Below are 22,018 nucleotides of genomic sequence, written 5' to 3'. Positions count from 1 at the left end.
TCAGTGCCTGTTGCGTGTTGTCTACACACTGGCTGCTTTCTAACATGGTATAAACCCATACAAAAGTAGCACACATTGTTTATTTTTGCATATGACAATTGACCTGTGAGTGTACTGTGAAATGTCATAGCTTGTCTCATGGGATACAACAAACCCTAACCACTTTGACTTCTGGGGGAAAAATGAAGAAAGTCATTATTATAAATTAAGAGTAGCCAACAATTTGTTTTACCCCATTTTCTCCCAATTTAGTCATTATACCAAACCAATTAATTCCTCCCACTGTTTTGACCCTAGTACCATTGAGTGACAAAGCTTGCCCTTCCAGCCCGGCTTCCCTCTCCCAAATATGTCCAATTGTGTTCATATAGGCCTAGAGTAGACACTCGGTAAGCCAGATTCACCATGGTGGATTTGAACCTAGATTCCTCGATGATGGGTACTAGGTATACTTTACCCTTGCTCCACAGAGCACCTCTATTAGTATTTATGTTAACATTCATGGTGAGTCTGCAATCTGCATGGTTTAGCAACACATGTCGCTTAATGTTGAATATTGATATGTCACGTCATTTTCATATTTTTGTTTCAGAATGTAATACTTTGTTTGGTTTGAATTCAAATTAATACTGTATATTGGTATTTCCCTTCATTGTACTCGACATAACTAACACACTTGGCTTTGCTGGATGACTTCTCATTAAGGGAAGCACTCTCAAAGTTCAGCATCAAAAGCTGAACTCACTTCAGGGACACTAGAGCCATTGTTGACGACATTAGTATCTGCAATTATGCAGCCGATGTGTCCAGATTTTTCAACTCGACCTGGCATTCCTCTTGTGGGAAATGGTTGAACGAATCTAGCCCTATCGACAAGCTCACAACACGGCACCATTGTGAGCTTATATACATCGTCTAATCGTCTTGAGGCGGCCTATGCCCAGCTTTCCGGGTTTGTGTGAACTGAAGTGTGAACAGGACACAAACATTGGCTTGTGATTGGCTGAGCAAAGTACATATTGATGATATAAGTGAGGGCAGAAAAAGTGAAGATGCCAAAAGTGATTGGCCGGAATGACATTTGTAATTTGTGATGGTTGAGCACGGAATGTGATGCATGATGATAACTTGATAAGAGCGCGCCTCACTTGAAGGGGGGGGGGGGGGGGTTAACATTCCTGAATAGGTCTTAAGTTGTTGCGACTGCAAGTTGTTGAATAAAAGTTTGTATTTTATATTGACTTGTTTGTTTGCTTCTTTGTATAAAGGTAAATGTCCTTTTTACATTGAAGTTTTCAAAATTTCTATCAAAATGTATGTCTTTTCTTTGCTTTTTTTTTGCTTACACGTGAAATGTTCTCAAACTTTTATCAAATATTGATTTAAAGATTTTGTTCTTTTTTAATGAAGCAAAATCCATACGCTGCTCTTGCTCAATTTATCAGCAGCAGCAATTTATTACATTTACACTTATATACTGTATATGAAAACACACGTACGTACACACGGTTCTGGTGACTAATACTGTCCTTCTAATGTGCGAGGTAGCCGACTAGCCGTGTTTTATTATTTTAGAAATGTGTTTTTTAAATAAAATACATACAGTGGATTGGAACGACAGATCTGTTTTCAATGAGTTCAACATGGTTAAAAAGGAGTTTGAAGTTACAATCTGTTTGTAGAGGAAGGGGATGTACGTGTCTGATTTAAAATTCATATAAAATATCTAAATACTGACTCAAGCAACTTAATAACTGTCTGGGGTGAAACACAGAAGCCTGAGTATGAGTAGATGTTAAAATGACCCCAAACATGTTTGAAAGTGAAATATCCCTTAAAGACTGATGTTTCAGTCCCTCTGGAACTCATCAAGAGTGTGTTCAAGACACTTTGATGAAGGTCCAATCAGTGTGTGGTCAACTCATTACTGGTCATTTGCATCAGAGCTAAATGGACGTGCAAATATTTCCTTGTGCACTTTGCCCCTTTTAAAGAAATCTGTCAAAAACATTGGTAATCCGTGCTTTACGACTCTCCAAACTCTGGATTAGCATTGGACTCAATAATCTGTCATCGGTTGGACTCTAGTTCACGAGTCGCCACTCACCACCTATGAAAGGATGAGTCTTGTCTGGATCTTATGATCAGCTCACAAGTTTGTTTAGGCTAAAGTCTAACCCTTTGACGGAACAAGTTGGAATATAACTCTCTAAAGGAGCTTAAGTTCAGCACACCCTATTTTTATCCTAGAGAGGTAGTTTTTAGAGAAAAATGTAAGACCTCTGCACTATTTTCTTCAGTATTTAAGAACGCAAAGCTTACAATGTCCCAATTTCCGTGGAATGACAACAATTGCACTCGGGATGCAGGACTGCAGAGTGCATGTCCTGGAGACAAGCATTTTTGTCTCCACCAGGCCGAAGGCATGGGGAGAGAGTATGTTTTTGTTGTTGTGCAGCACTTTGTGACTTTGTCCAGAAAAGTGCTATATAAATAAAGTTATTATTATTATTTTGCACTCATTATACATCATTATACACTCTCTCTATAGTCATGTGTTCAAGACGGATCCGTCCAATATTTTATATTCCATCTTAATTGGCTAACATTGGCTTTCAAAGTTTGCAGGATTGTGTGTGCGTCCGTCCGTCTGTTTACAGCTAATCTCTGGCACCGTTAACCCGGTCGATGCCACATTTTGCACACACACTTCCTGGATGCCAACAATGAACCTCTGCCCCAAACTTTCCAGAACAGCCTGTTATAGCGCCACCAGGAGGCCGATTTTTAGTAAAACACATGTTTTGAATTTGATATTACTCCAGATTGCAGCATGCAATTTACATGAAATCTTTCATGGACTTTTCTACTAGGCTGAGGAATATATCCCACCATTTTCACATTGGCCTGTTATAGTGTCACCAACAGGTGGATTTTTGCAAAACACATTTCTTAAGCGTACTTTAGGGGAGGAAAACTAGTGCCATAGGCAGCTTAAAAGTCTAATTGCCAATTATGCCCAAATGGGCAATATGTTGTTGAGGCATCACAGTGCACTCTGGCTGATGTGACCAACCTGTCATGTTTATGGACACTCTTGGTACTGAAATTATGCTGTACCAATCAAAGATTATGTATCTGCCCCTGGCAACAGATCAAATTGCAGGTATTTATCTATACACTTATGTCATGTGAATATTCATTTTGGGCTGAAATTAAACACTTTGCACATGACTCATTTAAAATGGGCTATGGTATGCAATACATTTATATTTAACTTCACTGTACAGAAGCATTTAAAAGTCTGAAAAATGTATGCCCCCAAAGTAGTATCACTAATGGAACCAAGCCAGAAGAGCAGACCATCCCTAATGTACACTCGAATGAATCTCCAGTTCAAAGTTCACGTTCTGGTGCAGAGCAGCAGTTTCCTATATTTCCACGCTGCATCAAGTCTGCTGTACATTTCAATGAGGTGTTTGACCTTGTGCTTTAGAATGTAAAATGGATGCATACTTACTCACAGCTAATGCCTATAGGCCTTGAAGGAGAATACCACTACACAAACAAACTTTTTCCTTTTGTTTTTCTTTTCTTTTTTTTAATTGATTCATTAAAAGGCTATTATTGTAGCATGCTAACTTTCCGAGAAGAGAGAGGCTGTAGTTTCCATTTGCTTTAAATCTCCACCAATGTTCATCAGCAGTGTTTTTGGCCGCAGATTTTTATTTTAGTTTTAGTCATTAGTCTCTTGAATAGTTTTCACTGTAGTTTAGTCACATTTTAGTCACCTGGAATATTTTAGTGTTAGTCTAGTTTTAGTCGACTAAAATGTATTTTGGTGGGCCTTGATGCCGTCGTAATGACGTCGTTTTTACGCTTGCTGAAAATAGCCGATCTACAAGCTCACAATGCGTCGTGCTGCGACGTGTTGTGAGCTTGTAGATCGGCTATCTTCAGCATGCAACCAAGTGTACATTTTCTTATATCTTACGTTTTCTGGATCTCTTGTCCACTAGTCCTTTGCAAACATTTTGGTATAGTTTTTATTTGTCGTTGAAATTGTCAACATATTTAGTCTCACTTTTAGTCATCGTAGCTTCCGTCAGTGGAAAAAAGTTAGTTGACGAACATTTTTCGTCTTAGTTTTAGTCGACAAAATCAACACTGCTGCCACAGCATGCCTGAGACGGCCAACTTCCCCAATTGTTGGGGGGGAAAATGGGTCTGGACTGTCAGTTGTGTTCGACATCACTGGATGGAGTAAATAAGCATACCTTTTAGCCTATAATTATGTCTGTCTGATAAGGAACATACAAAGCTAGCTAGTTCTATATTAGCTCATTGAATGAAAATGAACTATTAACCTTCCTAACATTTTGCACATCACTCGTTTAGTAGTACATTCAAACTTGTTACTTGTCTTGGACCAATACATTTAGCATTGAATTTGAAACGTTTTTTTTTAAGTGCCGCAAGATGTCTGTGTTTCCATCAGTAGTGATGCAGTTGAGTTTCATAATGCCCCTGAAATCATGTGAAATCACAAGCCTGTACAGCAGAAACGGTACGGCTGGTTCTGACTTGGGGGGGGGTAAAAATAAGGGCACTTTTCTAGAACTTAACACGCATGCCCAAGCCCATCCTACTGCACCAACACCGGTGTATGTTCTTTGCACTTTTAATAAGACATTCATGGTTACTGCATGAGCGGTGTGCATGCCATGAAAGGGAGTAGTGGCGCTTCCAGTGGGAATGATGTGTCCTTGCTACCAGGACATTACATCAGTGTGTGTGTGTAAAAGACATTGGAGTATTGTGACATGATGGTGGTGTTCTATCTGCTATGCGCAGATTGGATAAATGTCTACGCTATTTTCTTTCAGGACGAGACTCGTTCACAGTAAACCCGATCTATACTTTATGATCTGATGATGCAACGCGGTGTGAGCTTTGCAGATCGGCAAATGACGACAATGATGTAGTATAAATTAAACATCGCCACAGGATTTGATTGATTTTTGCCTTTCATCGTTTCATTATTTTCTGGGCAGGGGAGGAAATCAGGACAAGCTTATGTAAGGTTGTACTCCTCAAAACTTCCAAGCTGTCACTGTAGAGTGTTTCAACTGAGCACTGATGTAAATGTTTCAAAACAGGAGGAACTCCCTCCATATGCTTCACAAAGGGAGGATTTGATAATAATAATCACAATAATGTGCCCACTCCTTAGGGGTGTTATATTTGCACATAAAATGTGTCCTCTGCATTTAAACCAACCGAAGTATCTGGAGCAGTGGGACAGCACCCGGAGAGCAGTTAGGGGTAAAGTGTCTTCTTGCCAGGGACACTTCAACATAGGCAGGGCCTGGATGGAAACGGGGGATCTTTGGTTTCCCAGGTGGCCTAGTGTCTACCCATTCAGCTATGGCCGCACTTATCTCCAGTTAGTTAAAACAGCCTAGGATTTATATACCTTGGGGGATGCTGCATTTAGGCTTCATAATCTACTTTGGGGATGCTAGATTGCATCTCGTCGCTCCAATTTAATGTGTGTGTAGGACAGAAACTAGTAGCCTACAGTTTTAATGTTGCTTGGTAGAATTGCCTACAAAAATTCCCATTGACAATGAATGGAGACTATACGTCATATAGCAAATCGACATGTTATGTCAAGATGTACGATAATGAGAGCGCCCCTCATTTCACAAAGGTGTGTGTGTGTGTGTGTGTGTTTATTTTTTTTATTTATCCAGTAGTACCGATAAATCCGAAAGCTCACATTGTATCGGAAAGTGAAATAGCTGCACGCCATTAAATTAATTTTGATGAATAGGTTGATCACAGTGTGGTTGACGGGGGAATTGTAAACGACATTTGTATGAGTGTGACAGTTACACTTTTCCTTGATAAATATTCTGTCCGCTGTAGTCTTTGAACTACTTTTGAGGAGCTAGGAACTAGAGAGCTGAAGTCCGACCTTGGGTCAAATGTGGTTTTACACAATTCATCAATTATTATCTACAGTGATAGCTGACTAGCAGTCATCGTGTCAGATGTGACCAAGTTCAGTTCACCTGAAGTCTGCTTATATCTATACTCAATCCGCATTGCTGTCTGTCTATTGTGAGAGAGGAAGAGATCAGATTTAGGGTTAATTATTTCATTCTAAAGTTTAGACTTATTGGCATAATAATCAATGCTTGTTGTATGTAGTAAACTAGTTATTTTGCAGTTTAAGTAAATCAGCATACAGTATCTACATACTTTGAACAACTTGTCTGGAAGATGGCTAACAAACGCAACTGAAATCCAAATTTAAAAACAAAATTAGAGGCTTGCTTGTTCAAATTCAGAACATTAAATGGAATGGCTGGGTTTGGGTCAGTGGTTTGTGGATGTTTAGTATTGTAGGGTGCTATATTTTCTTGGTGGGAGATTGGACCAGGGACAAAGCAGTTGTTGGCAAAACAACAATAGAAATTTTTCGGTCGGTTGCCAAGCAATGTGGCAGGTTTTGATTTACAATGACGTCTTCCCACTGGCAGCTTGTTGCAATTAGTGATAACGTTGAGGGGTATAGCAGGATTGTTATGCTTTTATTAACTTGATTCACTCATTTTTTATTTCTTTTTTTTTTGGTTTGTTACCATTTTAATTCCCGTTTGATGCGGTACCATAATCACACTGTTGCTTCTTCATCCCTTTGACCTTATTTCTCTTCTCTCACCGATGACTTCATCGCGATAACACATCATTCCCTTTCCGTTTCTCTGTCCCCTGTACTCTCCTCCCTCTCAGCCGAGTTCACAGCTTTAAAGAGACCAGTCATGTTATTTGCAGTAGATGGTGGTGGTCAAACTTATATCTGGAGACAGACAGTACATTTTAACTCCTGCCAGTTTTCTTTTTTTTCCTTATTTATAAGTTGGGAACAGTGAGCAACAGAAATGTGCTTTTAAATGTATTGTAGTATATCTCGGTGCACATCAGTCACACACAGCTGTGTAGTATTTGATTGAGCAACATTAACAACCTGTGTGGATTTCAGTGTGAAAGTACTAAACTACAGCAACTATTACTTTCATAATAATTTGTTTAAATTTTTATTTGATTACTATATTGCTATATATATAATTATATATGCTATCATTTAAACCTTAAAATCATGTATAAATGTGTGTAAATCATATCACATATCTGAACCTAAATGGACATCTTGAATTCACTTTACGCCTTAAGGTAGGGTAGGGCATCAGATAACTTTAAGGGACAACTGAAGATCATGCTTACTTAGTATCATGTATAACACTTTCTAGGCGACAATATTATTGGTTGCTTTGCATAATTTTATGAAAATTATGACTTAAATGGTGGGTGTATATGTAGCAGAATGCAATTGAAGAAGAATTATGAATGGATGAAGAAGCTAGATGTACAACTGTATTGACAGTACTTGGTGTTTGACTATGTACATAGTAATAATTGTCTTTGGATTGGATTTGCAACACTCAGTTCACACGGGTGTGATTTTGTTCTCTCTTCATAAGTCAGTGCTATTGAACACCCTTTAAGTCTGTGTGTGTGTGTTTTTTTTTTTTTTTTAACCAATAAAGTATTAAAAAGCGCTTTGACAAAAACCTCCCAACTCCACTCCAAGCTCCACTAGATATACAAGTATAAAAACTATTTCCGCTCCTGACATCACAACCTTGAGTATGGGACATTTGGGGGTAGGGGAGATTTAGCTGTTCAAAGTTAACACTGATTGATTGTTTAAGATTGTGAAATTCTCACATAGTTACAGTTTCTTCACATTTTTATTTCCAGCATTTAAAATGATCTGTTGCCCTGTGTTTAAAGGTTTTATGATATTCATTTTTTTCTTTTTTTTCTTTTTTTTTCTTTTAGGTTTTATGATCTCAATTACACCCAAAAAACCTGAACTTTGAACATTCAGTGGATTTTCTGTGGTCTGAAGTTTTCTTTGGGGTTTGGAAGCCTTTTGAGCTACAATGAAAACAGGCAACACAGTGAAAACAGTGACATCTGCTGGCAAATCCCATTGACATATATGGGATTTGCAGGCTCTTACATCACAAACTGCCGGCAAATCAGAGCACCTGTTTGAGCCAGAAAACCCCAGATCAAATCTACTGAATGTTAAAAGTTCATGTTTTTTGGGTGCAATTGAGATTAGAAAACCTAAAAAAAATAAGAACAATTCCAAAACCTTTTTTTTTATGTCACAATCCCTTTAATGAGTTTCCCCAGCAGTCAAAAACATAATTCCTGTTTTTATTTTCCTTTTTGGGAAAACCAGGAACAAGGTCAAACATTTGTTATTTTAATGAAATTGCACAGATTAGACATGCTTACGTGATACAGCACTAAACTTATATCTGTATTATCTGATTAATAATTTCACTCCCTATTTGATTGTTAACTGAAACACAAGAGTGCCCTGTCACGGAAGTGTACCTGGTTGTAAATTAATGTGTTTGTTCAGCAGGTGTATGGAGCAATCAAGTGCTGGTGCCTCAGAAGGTGAACGCTGTGTTGGGGAAGAATGTGACATTGGAATGCAGGGTCGAGGTGGACACGAACCTCAGTCTCACCCAGAGCTCCTGGGAGCGCCGTCTGCCCTCTGGCTCAGTCACGGTGGCAGTCTACCACCCCCAGTTTGGCATCTCCATTCCCCCAGAGTACACCCGCCGTTTGCATTTCCGATCGCCCTCGCCGTACGACGCCACCATTGTCCTGGAGGAGGTGGGTTTCTCTGACATCGGAGTTTACACCTGCAAGGTGGCTACTTTCCCTCTGGGGAACGCACAGGCCTCCACCACTGTCGCTGTGCTTGGTAAGTGTTGTTCACGTGTCTGTTTGTGCTTCTGTGGCATGTGTATGTATACATGCATAGTTTCATGCATTAGTGTCTGGATGTTGAACTGATGAGATGGACAATATAGACACTATACAAATAATTAAAAATAATTAATTCATCCAACACATCTATTAAATCCAATTTATCCAGTCCAAAGGTAGTATTTCCTATTTACTTTTATGTGGCTTGTTTAAGCCCCCATAGGTCACAATTAGTCACCAAATGGGAATAAAGTGCATCAGTTCCATTTATGGAAATGCTGTTAATTTTGTATCTTTCTGTATGATTGATGTCCAGACGCAAGTTGCGTCTGGACATCATTAGTTGTATGGTAATATTGTACTCTGCACTGGCACTGAGTCTGAGAAAGATTAGGACCAAATGAAGGGGGGAATGAATAGAAAAACAGCTGGTTGTTCCAACTTGATATGAATATTGGTCTGTGGACCCCATTTGAAAATATTCCCCACAACAGAAGTGTTTAGTCGTTGGATTATTGGATTAAGTAAAGAATTCTACTAGAACTGTCACTGTGCGAAGACGGCAGTGGAGACAATGAAACCTATGATCTGAATACCGTAGTCTTCCTTATACGTATTCTTTCTGGGCTAGCCGGTGAAATATTGGCTAAATTAAAGTTCCACTGGAAACCTCACTTTGAGAATCCCTCGTGTCTAGGCAATGTAACGGGAGAATTTAGAGTTAAAAGCAGCGTTGTAAATGTAAAAGAAACGGGTTGATTTAGAGATGGAAGAATAATGGCAGTGTTGGGTACGTTTGTTGATTTTGTTTCACTGGTGAGACTCTCCTGTCAAGGAGAACTGTGGGAACACACACACGCGCACACACACACACTGTCTCTCTCTCTCTCTCTCCCTCGCTGAAATGTGGTGCACAAAACCTGCGAGAGAAAGAGAGAAATTGCAGAAATCGTCTCTGCTGCTATATACTGCATGCTTAGAAAAAGCGTGAAGGAAGTGTGTGTGCTGGGAACATTTCAAAAGACCCCCCCCTTTCCCCCCCCAACTGTCTCTGTGGATCTCAGTGGAGCCCAAGGTCTACGTGTCGGCGGGACCGGCGGCCCTGATCGACGGCGGCAACGAGTCCGTGGTGGCCACCTGCGTCGCCGAGCGGGCCCGCCCCCCCGCCGAGGTCTCCTGGGAGTCCAACCTGTTCGGCCAGTCGGAGGTGCAGCTGTTCGACGAGCAGCCCAACGGCACCACCAGCACGCGGGTGCGCTACCTGTGGCAGCCCACCCGCCACATCCATGAGGGACACGCGCTGACCTGCGTGGTGCGCCACCCGGCGCTGCAGAACGACTTCAGGATCCCGTACAAACTCAACGTGCAGTGTGAGTTTTTTTTGTTTGTTTGTTTGTTTCGTCTTCGTCTTGATCCATTTTGGGGCGGGGCGGGAACCCCTTTTGGTGTCGTAAGCATTATGTTACACTTTGGCTATTGGAAAATAGCAGATATACAAGCTCATAGCGTGGCACCGAGTGCCGCGCTACAAGCTTGTAGGTCTGCTTTTTTTGAAAAATCGTCAAAATGTGGTGCAAATCTTTGAATATATCTATATATATATTTTTTTTTTTAGCAAACTTTTTAACTAAAATATTTGCTTCTGGGAGGTCCCTGGAACTACATATTTTCAGATGGGGGGGTCCACGACCAAATAATCTAGGGGTCTTTGACATGAAAAAGGTTGAGCACCACTGACATAGAAACATAGGGTTTTCAGAAAACGGTCTAAATGGGTTAAAAGGACCTTACCGAAATGACACCCTGTTTAGTCATTGAATGTTACTCATGCTTTTACTTAATGTTTCCATTTTCCAATGCATGCTCACTTGATTTTTGGTGGAAACAATTGGATTCCATTCAGTTACGGTATGAACTTACAGAGAATTGAAAATTGCTTCCTCCTTTTTTTTTTTTTTTAAATGCATTATAAAGAATGAACAATGATTTGAGAAGTTGAGCAAAAATCTTCAAACTAAATTCAGATGTCCATGACTTATTCATCGTGACTTTAATCATGTCTTTCATGAAAGTGTGGTAACGTAAACTATGTTTACTGTGAAGAAACGAAAACACAAATTCTCAAATTAAAACCATTAACGGGGAAAATGGTCCATGATGTGTATGTACGATATACAGTACATGTATGGCCTATGACGTGTTGCCACATCATTGTTCCTTTTTTTAAAGTTGATTGAGTTGGTACGTCATCGAGCCATATCCCAAGTTCTGTTGGAAAGCTAAATGCAACATTTTCATTAATTGGCACTAGCGGTTTTGTTGTGTTGTGATAGAAAACAGATCAGCATATAGTGGAATGAAAAAGTCCATTGCACAGAGCTATAGTAGAGAAAAAATGGATCCCGCATGCGGCGCACACTGTCTTCACTTGCAGAATTAGATTTATCGAGCAACGTTTCGGTCGTTCAGACCTTCATCAAGGCGTGATGCCTGATGATGCCTTTTTTCTCTACTTCTCCAGTTCCAGTTATCTTACGCACCTGACCGCTGTAGGTGTGCATAAGGAAGGACTTTTTTCTTCTACTAATTGCACAGAGCTTAAATGCAATTGTTAGTTTCCTTCTTGGAGGAGGATTTTTAATTGCTACTTTTTATGCCAAAGTGCAGGTCTTCTGTTCTTGACTGTATTGTGTGTGTGTCCCCCCCCTGTGTCTGTATTTCCTCAGCTTTTTGTGCGTCGATACATCTTGCTAAGAGTATGTGAGCCCTTAACTGACCAAAGTGTACATTCTATCGGCGAGAGCTCATCTTGCATCCTCTCTCTAATTGGCTTAAGAAAGTTGTCAAACCTTGACAACCAAAAGAGATGTGATATTTTAAGTAAATCCATGAACGAATGAACAACATTTCGATATTAAGATCCCGCATACCCGGCAACAAAGCCAAATGGTTGATTGATTCATGCCATGGAAAATAAAACAGACCACCACTTTATTCAGTATAACAAGCTCTTTTGTTTTGAATGTTAATTCCAACTGATCTGGAAACCTGGCTAGTGGAGGCTGTGCTGTCTTCGATCATGTTCTTAGTTAATACCCTGCAGTCATGTTACGGGACCTTGTTTGGGCACACGTCCTGACTGAGGATCCACTCTGCTGCATTGGATGTCTTGTATGTCATGATGGAATGTCACAAACGCTTCAGTCATGCAACTTATTCTTATCCGAGCAAAAAAAATATTTTTCACGAACAAAATAATGATTACTTGGCCCCTTTTCATCACAAAGATATTACAGGATGCTGTCAACCAGTGTCTGCAGACACGGTTTGCTTTGCACAATTTGCCGTATGTTTGACTTGGAACTATTGACAGGGTGTCATAGCAGAAACATCTGTGAAATGGTGTCGCTGTCGAAATGGAAACCTTGTATGTCTAAAATGTTTGTTTTTCAGGGAATTTGAAAGAATTATCTGTGTTCCAATCGAATCCAAAGTAGTTATTTGTATTCTGTATATACTTTTGAAATTGTTAAATAAGACTGGGCCACTTTTACTTTCGAAAATATTTGATCAAAAGTTTATCAAAAATGGCACATCTACATGCTAATGTGTGATGTGATTGTGCTTGTAGTATTTTTGCTACATTTTGCGTGATGAAACTGGCCACTTAATTTTCAGGAAAACAATGTTATGGCGATGCAAGGTTTCTGCCCGACAAACAATGATATTCAAAGGTCACCTTGGTGACATCCTCTTTGGTTGACTAGCATATGGTGTGTGTGCGTGCTCATGCTTTGTATGGAGGAAGTCTGGCATACGTCCTGCTGGCATGTCTCACACTTTCCATCTATTGCCCGTCTGTGTTGCAGTTGCCCCCGATATCTCCGTCGTGGGATATGATGGAGATTGGCATGTGGGCCGAGAGCACGTCCAGCTGACCTGCAAAGCCAACGCCAACCCGCCGGCCAATCACTTCAGATGGATCAGGTGCGTCTGGTACTTTTGAGAGTAGTTCTTGGAAGAATAATTTCAAAGCCAAGTAATGCCATGATGGCAAACTGTCCGTTTGTGTGTTTGATTGATTATGATTGATACTTTTTTTAGCAGTTTAAAACTGTTCAATTAAAGAACGATCGCGAGATGCGTTACACAGTCTGATTTTAATTCCTGTTTTACACCCGGGAGTTAAAGTAGCTATAAGCAATAATGTCAAAATGGTAATTACCTTTTTTTGTTTTGTTTTTTGGTATTCAGACAGCCAGAAATGAGTCAAACCACAATCTGCATTCAAAGATTTTCGTAGAAGCTTTGTCATTTAATTGGTCGAAGAAAAAAAACCCTGCTGAAATGACTAACCAATCAGGAAGTAGACCGGCAAATCGACCAATGACAAAGCTTCTAGGAAAATCTTTCAATGCAGATTATGGGAGCATTTTACCCATTGCTGGCTGTCTGAATACAAAAAAATAAAATTCTGAAAAAATATTGCTTATAGCAGCGTTAATGGTCTTCAAAATAAGACTTCCGGCTGAAAAGACATGGCAGAAGCTAAAATGAGTAAAAGTAATACTGAGCAAAGAACTCTACAGTGCATTTTCTACTTGCCATAGATGTTCATCTGCAGAACTAGAATGCATTTGCTTCAACAACAAAAACAAGCACCCAGCATTTACCAAACTGGAAACATGCAGTGTGTGAGGCAGCTATTTTGTGTTGGCAGCACTGTGTACAAATTCCTTTGGGGGGGGGGAGAATCTACTCTGACTCCTGAATTTTGTTGTACATATTTGATCACTTGTAGCGTTTCACATTGAAGTAAGTACGTTTCCCAATGCTACGCTACAGTAAATGCTCCTGACTTTTCTATTGGATGTGTAAGCCTGACGCACAAGGCTTCCTCCCTGTAATGGCCCCTATACACACTGCACGATATTTGCTCCGATTTAGCTTTCGGGGAGCTGCAGCGCAGAATTCTGGACTTTTTTCTTTTAACATCCTGTCTACTACTCCGGTAGTGTGAAAGACTCGCCGACAACTTTAAAACTCCTACAGTCTATAGGGGCCATTAATCATGTATGTTGCATGCATCAGCTAGCTGGATATGGAGATATGGTTTATTTCTTAATGTATGTGGGAGTGGTTTGTTGCACCAGCTATTATATATTTTTTGTGATTGTCAAAAGCTGATTCATGCATAATACGTCATGTATTCAATACTGCTTTTATTAGACATTTTATATTTTTCATTATCTTCAGTTTAACTGCTACAACCCCTGTAAATATTCTTCCCAACTGGGCAGGGAAGATGGTATGGGTGCCAAATGACTATTTAAGTAATAACTTATGACAGGCCAGGCGTTGAGTTATTGCTTTTATAAAACAAATATGGCAGTTTAAAAATTATAGATATATATATCCCAAATTGACTAACGATTTCAGTACAATTATTTATAAGAAAGCAGGCCCTCCTGACTATACCTGCATAAACGAGATCATTTTATATATTTTCAAAAAGCATGACAAATGAAGCTGTTATTTGGTTTCTAAATAATATAAAAGTGGCATAGTAGCGTGTGGTATATAATTACATCGTTTGCCTTTATATGATGTGATATACGAGTCGAGATGTCTTCACTTTAGACCTTGTAACTATTGTTACAAGTAGTACATTTACGCTGCATACATGGATGGAGCTTTTCTACAGGAGTGTTCCGACTACAGAAAAGGGCTCTATACAATGTATGCCTCACGGTCAAACTTCTCCTCGTCACACCAATGGCAGAGGCAGCCAGCCTTTTCAATGTGCCATCGGTGCTTATCGGGAGGAGTTTGGGTTCAGTGTGTTGTGTTGCTCAAGGACATTTTGATGCACGGTGCCAGGGGGGGAACCATGCAGGCTCAAACGGGGACCATCTAATTCCCAGATGACCCATCTCTACCTTCTTAGCCAGTTTCTCACAGAGACATGCCACAGCTCTATCCCTATTCTTGACATTTTATAGACTAACATTTAGGAAAATACTTTAGGTGACCATATGGCAGAAATGGGGGGGACGGGACGACTATTTGGTGACCATATGGCAGAAATGGGGGGGACGGGACGACTATTTGGTGACCATATGGCAGAAATGGGCGGGACGGGACGACTATTTGGTGACCATATGGAAGAAATGGCAATCTACTGTATAAGCAACATGTCACATTTTGATGAGATATGGGCTATTTCTACTATTTGATATGCAACAAAGTATATAGGTTTAACTTTTAAGTGGTTACATGTTTGTCATTGAGTATTGTGTACCTTGTGACATTTGTGACCAAATTTGACTGAGAGACTTTTTTTTTTGTTTTGTTTTTATTTTCGTTTTTTTCACGTCGTATGAAAGCAGGGAATCATAGTTTCAAATTGACGTATTGGTTGTTGTTGCTGAAAACAGTTGAGAAAACGGGCTTGAAAGGTTGTCTATTTCAGCTCTGATACTTATTTCAGACATTACCGGTAATTTTGAGCTACCTTTTATATAACAATGTAATAACAGCCACTGCGGCTCATGTGCCATTTATTGTATTTAAAATAAATGCCTCTGTGTGAGCAAGCATTGTTACACATTATGAACCGTTAATATGCTGCATGATACACCCATACATTGGCCACTTATCGTTATCAGCAAATAAAGTTGACATTAACCAATATTTAGTTGTTGTTGATAAGCACTTTTGTGCTGGCTATGTTGCTCTATTGGTGTATCTGCAGCCTACCAAGTTGTAGATTCTGAACAGTTATTTATTTTTTATAACGAAGATCTATTAGTTTCCCTGCACAAAATCCGGAAATAATAACTTGACTAACGAATACAAATATCGTTTTATATCTGTATCGGCTAAATTGTTATTTTAAACATCCGACAAAAATGTCGAAAAACCCCCCCCCCCCCACAGTTCATCTGTTGAAAAACTTAAAGGGACACTTCACCCTTTTTGCAAAAACATATATGTTAATGACGTTTAGAAGCTTTAGAACACTTTCCTGGGGGTCTTTATGTGTGTAATATGTGGTTTTAGATATTTTAGATTGTAGCAGTGAGCCTGTTGTCTCTGATGTCATGGACACTGGTCTCACTACCTTCCTGGACTACAATTCCCATATTTTTTTGGTGCACTGCTCCTCCTTGTGGATAGGGGGGAGAGCTGTCTTACTGAGACAACATGTAGTACAGGAAGGAAGTGATCCCAGTGTCCATGACATCAGAGACAACAGGCTCACTGCTACAATCTAAAATATCTAAAACCACATATTACACACATAAATACCCCAGGAAAGTGCTCTAAAGCTTCTAAACATCATTAACATATATTATTTTGCAAAAAGGGTGAAGTGTCCCTTTAAGTGAAGTGCTGGAGTCACAAAGGTAGAAAAAAATAAAGGAAGGCTCTGCACACTCAAATCTGTGCACAATCAAAGGATTTACATCAGTATCGGCCAATAAATATTGGTACAGCCCTACATGGCACAGTTAAAACATATTCTGTTTTTTTATTTTGTACTCCTTGATATCCCAATTTCATTTGTATATTGTGATCCTCAACCTGATTTCCACAGAAGCTTCTTCTTCTACCCTGTCCAAATGATGGCAGAAAATGGTTTTATTTAAAAAGAGAAACGAGTTGTATGGAAACCCAGTTCCTCCATTGAATAAAAGTGAAAAAATACCTCATTTATGTTTTCTCTCTAACAAATCAAAACGTATCTCATTCAGACCGAAACGTCGACCTAATAAAGAGCAACATTTCGTGTGTGCAGGACCTTCTCTTTGTTCTTTCAAATATACCCATTTTAATATATGCCCTATTTCCCTATACGCACCCGTCAGTAGCCTTCTGAGGTGTGCATCTGCATTTTGCTTAAAAACATTATATCTCAGTTCTCAACATTTTATGAATTATACCAAGTCACAATTATTATAAGAACAAAAAAAGGTATAAATGAAATGTACTGAAATATAAAGTCAGTATTGTGAGAGGGGGGGGGGCGGGGCTGTCCTTTTCTTCAGTGGCAGAAATAGCACTGAGATGGCGAGGTGGGAGCTCTGGAGCGAAGCATAGTCAGCCAAGCCCTTAGAATACCAGCTGTGACTGTCTGCGTGAATCATGTACAGCCGACTTAGAGTTGCAGCAACAAAAGTTGTCAAAACACACGCACACGCACAAAAATAAATAAAAGTAGTGTGGCTCTGTGATAATGTTCTGCTGCAGACTGGTATCAACCAGACAGTGCATATTGTGTACATCATGCATACTGTGTGTGTGTGTGTGTAACTGAAAGCCTTTGATGTGTATCCCAGACTGGACGGTGAAATGCCCGAAGGCGTTGAAGTTGTCAACAACACGTTGCTGTTCCTGCGGCCGCTCCAGCGGAACGACTCGGGCGTTTACAGGTGCGAGGCAGCTAACGACGTAAACCTTCGCAGCCGAGACGTACGCATCCTAATACAAGGTGAGTCCGAATGCGCGGTCCTGTAAAAAACCTGCTGACTGCATTTCCCTTCCCCTCAGGAAGATCTGTGGTGGTCTGTAAAAAAAACGGCTGACTGCATTCCCCCTCCCTCAGGAAAGAGCCGTGCAAACCCATTGGCAGAAACGCACATGTCATCCCGGCGAATTGTTGTGCATTACATCATACTTAAAAAAAAAAAAAAAATGCAGAGTTGAGTTACATTCAGATAATACACACCCAACAGCCTATCGAGACTCTTTTCCTGCTATGACTTGTGCAGATTATTTCCGGCCCCTTAGATTTATTCCTAATTACAGGCTGATTCGCATTGATTAACGCCAGGTCTCCCAGATGTTCAACAGGAGAATTTCAACCAGCTAAACCCATCTGCTGATGTTTAAGTCGACCACAAGGCACCACCCTCCTCTTCTCTTTCTCTCTCTGTCATTGTCTTTCTTTCGCTCTCTCTCTCTCTCTCTCTCTCTCTCTCTCTCTCTCTCTCTCTCTCTCTCTCTCTCTCTCCTTGGCATGTGATTGTGTTTGTGCATTATGTCCCCAAGGTGTTGTTACACTCCTCTTGCCTCTGGATTCGCTCCTCCTGAATGAACCTCCGAGTATGATGTGATCCTCTGCTGCATCTCTCTCTCTCTTCTTTTCACTCTTATTTCGGTGTTTGTCATGCAACGATAGGCAAAAGCCTCCAGCCTCAGATGATGTCCCAGATTCATAAAACATTCACTAGTCCTTTTCAACTCTTTATTTATTATTTATCATCCTTATATATTTTTCCTTTGAGATGAGCTGTATGGTTGTGCGCAAGTGTGCATGTACAAGATGCTGCTCTCCTGGGTGTATGTGCTCTTTTTTTTCTCTTTTTTTTTTTGCATACGACTATGCATGGTATCATAATAATTGAACTAAAAACCACAATCTTATGATGTTGCCGCAATAAATGTGACTCTTCCCGCTTATACAGCTGGCTTGGAAAAATAATTTGCAGGACCCTGTGCACTTTTTACACTTTTCCATGACTTCTAACATCCTTCCTATTATGTGTGTTGAGTTCCCTCTGCTCTGGGTGTTGTCAGCCTGATGCCGACAGTTTATTCTGAAGTTGGTTTCCCGCAAGGCCTTGTCGTGCCTCATTAAGTCAGCTGTGCTACACCTGTGCTGGACAACTAATGCTGACTGTGTAGTTCATAGTAGAAGTGGGTCAAATTTGACGTGCAAATACCAAAGGTTTCTTTTAGGCTAGCCTACGTAGGTGTCTGAGCGAGCTGGGATTTTCCACGCTCGAAATAGTGCAGAGTGCCAGAAGGTTTTTAGACGATGATGACGTAAAAGAATTTGGAACTCAATTCATCATACCTTTTCTGTGCAGTGCATTAAATGATGTGCGACTGTCACAGACGGCGAAGACACTGACTCCAGAATCCAATCTAGTCTTGTTCTTTTCTGCATTGTGACAAACGTGTAATGTCAGTGACATGATTTATTCAACTATACTGTCGATAGTCATTGGCTCTCAATGGCACTCTGCAAAAACTCATGGGAACCTGGAAAAAAGAAAATTCATCAAGCCATTGTTCTCTTTTAGACTGCCTTGTTGTAAGCGCTGCAGTCAAGTCATATTTACATATTTTACAAGGGATAGAAAACGTACAAGTTGGAAGTCAAGCCTTCTGAAAAAGGCACTAGTGATGGAGCGACCACGTGGAATTGTTTGTTTGAACAAGCGTATGCAAAATAAGTTCTAGAGTTTGATTTAAAGGGCCTTTTTGTTTATAAAATAAAATTAAACATGCATAATTACCCATGAAAGTCTTTTATTCTTTGTCCCGGTTTCTTGGTAGACTTCGTCCTGTGCTCCAGTAACATACACTAGAAATACCCTCTTCCTCCTCCTTCATCATTCAGAACCCCCTTTTCCTAATCACATTCTCATTGACAACAGGTTGTGCATCTGCAGTTGTTGTATATACTCATAACTGCTCCTCTTAAGGCACTTATGAATATAGTGGCAGACATTAAGGGTGTGTTTGGAAATGCACACCGGGAGGCGCGCACTCGCCTATTGGTTTGCATTGCACAGTGCGCTATTTCCGAACACGCCCTATAAGTGATTTCTAATAGTGCAAATTGCCATAGCATTATTGGGACATCATGAAAAGTTAGCATTTCTTCAACTTTGCATTTCTGCTTTTCAAAAATCAACGTCAAAAGACGAGAGGAAGCAATTGTCGGAGATATACATTACAACCATGGGAGGTTTATAAATCGAAGTCACCGTAAAATGGAATGATTGCAATATCCAGTTGATCACATTGTATACAACTGAAATGGATAAGACTCTTCTGAACAAAGCAGAACATGCAATGGTGGAAAACTGTGACAAGATGCATAACATTTTAAACGAGGCCATAAGACTATAGATCAATACAGTAGCATCCAGTGTTCCCTCTAAGCTGTTATGGTTATATTTGTGGATATCTGGAGCTTGCCGTGGCTTCGCGGGGACAACTCGGAGGGAACACTGGTTACATCACTGGCCTTTCATAGTTTTCCATGTGTTTATTGAATTGTGTACAAATAACACATTATCGCCTTTTGGTTTGCTTTTGTTTAACCTTGAATTTTTCCTGTGATGTTTCCATGCAACGTCGCATTAACTAACAACGTTACATTGAATAAAATGGCACCCTCCCGTCAGTGATCACAGACTTTTCGTTTATGCATCAGGCAAATGGACTTGAATTCCATCCAATTAAAAGGGATTTAGTGTCCGTTTTCTCTGCAATAAAAACAAATGAATACCTAAAGCAATTAGTGACTACATCTTTCTACCGAGGGTGACCCAAGTGCAGATCTGCAGAGATGACTAAAGCATGCACTGTTGTTATAAACATACTGTAGAGACATAAAGGATTGTTTATTTCGGATGTGTTGCCAACGCAAACCAAAGGCTATCGTAAGCATGCATAGTTTAATTCTCGGCTAGTTGAGTTGATGTTAGTGTTTTCATGTCAACCAACCCCTTCTTAGTGAAAATGCTGATGTAGTTGGCATTGACATTCTCTACTCTTCTGCCTGTCCATCCCTCCCTTCCCCTTCCCAAATTCCTTTCTCCCTCTTTTTTTTCCACCCCCCCATTCTACTTCCTTCCCTCCTTTCCCCTCCATTAGATCCTCCCACCATGCCCTCCACCATTACCGCGCCTGTCCTATCGGGCGTTGCCTCCACCTTAGTGGACGATAACGAGCGCCAGCAGGTCCTCCTCGGCTCCCCGACGCTCCAGGCCCTCCCCCCTGAGAGCAATCTGGGGTCTGTAGTGGGTGGGGCTGTGGGCGGGGCCTTGTTCCTGCTGCTACTGCTGTCTCTCGGAGGCATCTGCTACCTGCGGAAGCAGCAGACCTTCCACGGCGACTACTACGCCAAGCCGTACTCGGGCCCGTCCGACCTCCAGAAGGCGCCCGCCGCGGCCGCCGACCAGCAGCACGAGCTCCACCCGACCAAGACCGGCAACGGGTCCTCCCGCCAGGACCACGACCGAGAGGAGTGGGGCAACCACCACCACCACGGCGGAGAGGAGTGCTCTCCCAACGGCTACACCAGGGCCATGAGGGAAAGCGGTCACCACCACCACCAGAACGGTCACCATCACGACCACCGCCATGACAAATCGCACTATTCCAGTCCACAGCGGACTAAACATGCCCGACACCCTCCTCCTTCTTCTCCCAGACCTTCTCCCAAACCGCTGAGCAACAGCTCCCCCTACGTTTCGGACGACTGCTATGACAGTGGTCCCGATGGCGACTACGTCTCCCATACAGACGGTTCGGTTATCTCCCGCAGAGAGTGGTACGTTTGACCCGCTACCACTTAAAAAAGTCGTAAATGGATACTGTTAAACCAAGGAGATGACGACCACAGGAATTGGAGGGATTTCATCTATTATTTGGTGGGGGGGGGGGATTTTTCTCTCCCTTGCACGCACCCACACACTAGAACTGTAGTTTTTAATCTGTTCAAGATGCCTGGTTGATACTTGATTTTTTTTTAAAATATATATACATTTCATTCTTTGTGTGGCCAGAGTGGACTGCCAAACTATTTGGACCCAAGACAAGACAATGCCCTAATTGCGTGTTGAAGGGTAAAACTAGCAGGTTTGTGTGTTGGATGCTGGAACTAAAGCACAACACACATGCACTACTGTCTGCTTTAGTTCAGGTAATGGTTAATGAAGGATTGGCAGTTTACTTTGAATTATTGGTATACGTTCATTTACTGAAATCACGTATAATTTTTCTTTTACCGTCTTATGTTATGTGTGTGTGTGTGTGTGTGTGTGTGTGTGTGTGTGTGTGTGTGTGTGTTGCTAAAACTTGCACTGATTTGCTTGAGAAATCTTGTGCTACCCTCTAATTATAGTCTACAGCCACCTGTGTCAAGCTTAAAATACACCAAGCCAGTGGTCGGGGGGGGGGGGAACGGCAGGGTAAAGACAATTTGAAGTAGTCTGCTTGTTGTGTTGGCATATTTTAGACTGAAGTCCGGCCTCAACAGAATAACGGATCACGGGAGCTTGGCTCCAAAAACATAACCGAGGCACAGCTAGTCACCTGTCGGTCGAGTTTATAGCGTGGCGCTCTGGTG

General features: G+C 40.9%; 1 protein-coding gene across 1 annotated transcript in view; it reads left to right on the top strand.

Annotated features, from left to right (window-relative positions):
• The window catches only part of nectin3b (nectin cell adhesion molecule 3b), a 29,228-nt gene that overhangs the window by 832 nt on the left and 6,378 nt on the right, over positions 1-22,018 (top strand). Inside the window, exons 2-6 of the mRNA XM_080781004.1 lie at positions 8,513-8,860; positions 9,930-10,235; positions 12,735-12,852; positions 17,208-17,359; positions 20,542-21,220. Of these exons, the coding sequence (XP_080637130.1) occupies positions 8,513-8,860; positions 9,930-10,235; positions 12,735-12,852; positions 17,208-17,359; positions 20,542-21,220 (1,603 nt within the window). The remainder of the gene's footprint in view (positions 1-8,512; positions 8,861-9,929; positions 10,236-12,734; positions 12,853-17,207; positions 17,360-20,541; positions 21,221-22,018) is intronic.

The sequence above is a fragment of the Protomyctophum bolini genome (assembly GCF_963924005.1).
Source record: "Protomyctophum bolini genome assembly, chromosome: 13".
NCBI lineage: Eukaryota > Metazoa > Chordata > Actinopteri > Myctophiformes > Myctophidae > Protomyctophum > Protomyctophum bolini.
The sequence above is the reverse complement of the archived record's forward strand: the minus strand, read 5'-3'. Positions and strand labels throughout refer to the sequence as shown.